Below are 3,119 nucleotides of genomic sequence, written 5' to 3' on the forward strand. Positions count from 1 at the left end.
ACTCTCCAACCTAAGTTCTCAGTGTGTTCAGTCTATTGTGACCAATTGGAAGCTGAACGGTGGCTTCTGTGACTTAAGCCCCATGTCACTGGGGTGGGGGGGGGATAAAAGCTTTGTGGTCTCCCAAAGGACCAGCGAACCCCAGGGAACGGCTGCACTTTCGTTGCTGAGAGCTGCTAATTGGTATTTGACTGACGACGGCTGTTGCTTCTGTAACAGGAAATCAGAGCCACATGATCAGAATACAGCATCAACCTGGAGAAGACCTCACTCGGCACTGGACCGGACGCAGGCGTGAATAGATTGGCATGGTGCCTCTTGGGCTTAGTGCCCACACGCTAAGACCTGCGAGAAGGGCCGGAGAAAGATAGGAGGCTGCATGAAATCCAAAATAGACGATAAAGGAAAAGGCATTGTTGTTTGTGGACATGGGGACGCATGTGTTAATGTCTGAAGCTGCGATCCTAGGAAAAGCTGGGCTAGAGGAAGAACCTGAGGTGGTGAGAATCAACGCACTGGGATCCAAAGCCCATAATTATGAATTTCATTTTTTCTTTCGCCTCGAGGCTGCGATGAAGGCTCTTGCTACACAAAAACCTATGTGGCACCCAGGATATTATATAAGCCCTTGGCAGGAGGGGAGATAGTCCGGTCTGTGAGCTTCAGCCGCCGCAGTCGCAGTAGCCACAGCGCAGCAGCGAGAGCCGCTCAGGTTGATTTAGAACGCGGGTGACAGTGGCCTGGCGCAAGCCTACGGCTGACGACAGCGGCTGATCCCACTCGGTTTCCATGGAGACGGGCAGGAGCCGCGGCGGCGGCGCGGCTGTCAGCGAGCGCGGCGGCGGCGCGCGCGCGGGGGTCTGCAGGAGGCAGGAGCAGGCCGGGGCCCTCGCTGCAGACATGGACTCGCATTGTGAGTGCGCCGCGGAGACGCCCGCCGCAGAGCCGCCGTCGGGGAAGATCAATAAGGCTGCGTTCAAGTTATTCAAGAAGAGGAAATCGGGGGGCACCATGCCCAGCATTTTTGGGGTCAAAAACAAAGGGGATGGGAAGAGCTCGGGGCCGACGGGGATGGTGAGAAGCAGGACCCACGACGGACTAGCCGAGGTGTTGGTGCTGGAGGGCAGCAAGAAGGAGGAGCCGCCAGGCGGGAGCGATCACAGCGGGGCCCGGCCGATCCCGGGACCCCCCAAAGCCTCCGGGCCTGGCCTGGGCTCCCTGGCCAGCAGCTCGGTGGCCAAGTCCCACAGCTTCTTTTCCCTGCTGAAAAAGAACGGGCGATCGGAGACCGGCAAGGGAGACCATGCCGAGGCCAGCAAGGCTGGCGGCAAACAAAAGAGGGGGCTGAAAGGGATCTTCAGCAGCATGCGCTGGCACCGGAGGGACAAGCGCGGCAAGGAGGAGGAGGAGAAGGCGGCGCGCGCAGCGGGCCCGGGCAGCCTGGTTCTGCCCGGCTCGCTCACCGCCAGCCTGGAGTGCGTCAAGGAGGAGCCGCCCCGAGCCGCGCGCCGCCCGGACAGCCCGGGCCAGGACGCCCCGCGACACGCAGCAGGTGAGCCCGCAGGGGGAGAGCAGGCGCCCGCGTCCGCCGAGCGCGCCCCGGAGCGGACCTGCCTCGAGGCCGCGAGCCCCACCGGCCCTGGCGATCAAAGCTCCCGGGGAGAGGACGCCGAGGGGCATCGGCGCGCGGAGAAGCCCGGGGCAGCCCTCGAGTCGGGAGCCGGTGAGGTCCAGGCGGCCGAGGATGCGTCCAAGACAGGTGACGTTCCGATAAAGACCGTCCCCCTTGTCGACTCCGAAGGTGGCAGCGGCCGGGCGTCTGCCGTCCCTGACCCTTCCTCTGTTGATCCACCCTCAGACCCGTCGGCAGATCGTATTTGTTTGATGTTTTCTGACGTGACTTCACTGAAAAGCTTTGACTCTCTTACAGGCTGTGGAGATATTATTGCAGACCCAGAAGAAGAGGCAGGCCCCAGCTGTGACAAGCATGTCCCCGGGCCAGGCAAGCCAGTTCTCTCTAAAAAGAACGCGAGCGTGGTGGCCTACCAAGGAGGAGGGGAGGAGATGGCCAGCCCAGATCAGGTGGACGACACCTATCTCCCGGAATTCTGGGACATGTTGTCCCAGACTGAGGACCAAGGGCAAGAAACCCAAGAAGGCGCAGCGAAGGCAGCCACTGCTTCGGACACCAAGTTGGCCCCTGAGACCTCCAATGATACCCGGTGTGGGGAAGCAGCCAAGGACGTGTCCTCGGTCAAGCGCAGGAGACTCCACAGAATTCCCATTGAGTCCCAGCAGAAGGAGGAGCCTAAACACCCGGAGAAGGAGCATCAAGAAGGTGTCCCTAACAGCGATGAGGGTTACTGGGACTCCACCACTCCTGGCCCAGAAGAAGAGAGCGTCAGCAATGGCAGCAGCAGCAAGAAGGTGGTCATCCCCAGGGATAGCGACAGTGGCGATGCTCTCTGCGATCTCTACGTTGAACCTGAAGCAAGCCCAGCCACACTTCCTGCCACAGAGGACCCACCCTGCTTGTCCCGGCTAAAGCCGGTGTCTCCAGGCACCATCACGTGTCCTCTGAGAACGCCGGGCAGCTTGCTGAAGGACTCTAAAATCCCTATTAGCATCAAGCATCTCTCCAACCTTCCGTCCAGCCATCCGGTGGCCCACCAGCAACCAGCCAGGAGTGAGGTGCCCAGAACAAAAATCCCTGTTTCCAAAGTGCTGGTCCGTAGGGTCAGCAACCGGGGCTTGGCTGGGACCACCATCAGGGCAGCAGCATGCCATGACAGTGCCAAAAAGTTGTGAGGTCCCCAAGGCCAAGGAGGATGGATGGGCCATATGTTAAGGAATACAACTTTCCCCTGGAAATCACTGAAGGAAGTTCTCTTTCTCCAAAGCAAAATCATTTAGGACTCACCCTTCTCCATATGGCCTAGAAGTCTTTGTTGGAGACAGGGGCAGGACACCCTGGAAGGGGGATGTTACACCTGGAGTTCAGATAAGTTTCCGAGAATTCTTTTCTAGCACCTTCCTTTTTCTTTTAACCTTTACAGAAGATCTGGGCTTTCTCCTCCTCCTCCTCCTCCTCCTCCTCCTCGTCCTCTCCTCCTCCTCCT

At 59.4% G+C, this 3,119-nt stretch overlaps 1 protein-coding gene across 2 annotated transcripts; it reads left to right on the forward strand.

Moving 5' to 3' along the window:
• Positions 1 to 789: 789 nt before the first annotated feature.
• Amer2 (APC membrane recruitment protein 2) lies at positions 790 to 3,119 on the forward strand. Of its 2 annotated transcripts, XM_021203505.1 has the most exons (2): positions 790 to 1,552; positions 1,931 to 3,119. In XM_021203505.1, exons 1-2 carry the CDS (start codon positions 790 to 792, stop codon positions 2,806 to 2,808), a joined length of 1,641 nt encoding a protein of 546 aa, XP_021059164.1. In that variant the 3' UTR covers positions 2,809 to 3,119. The 2 variants fall into 2 exon arrangements, with proteins under 2 accessions (XP_021059164.1, XP_021059163.1); XM_021203504.2 differs by having other exon boundaries at positions 790 to 2,910.

Source organism: Mus pahari, chromosome 8 (genome assembly GCF_900095145.1).
Source record: "Mus pahari chromosome 8, PAHARI_EIJ_v1.1, whole genome shotgun sequence".
Taxonomy (NCBI): Eukaryota; Metazoa; Chordata; class Mammalia; order Rodentia; family Muridae; genus Mus; species Mus pahari.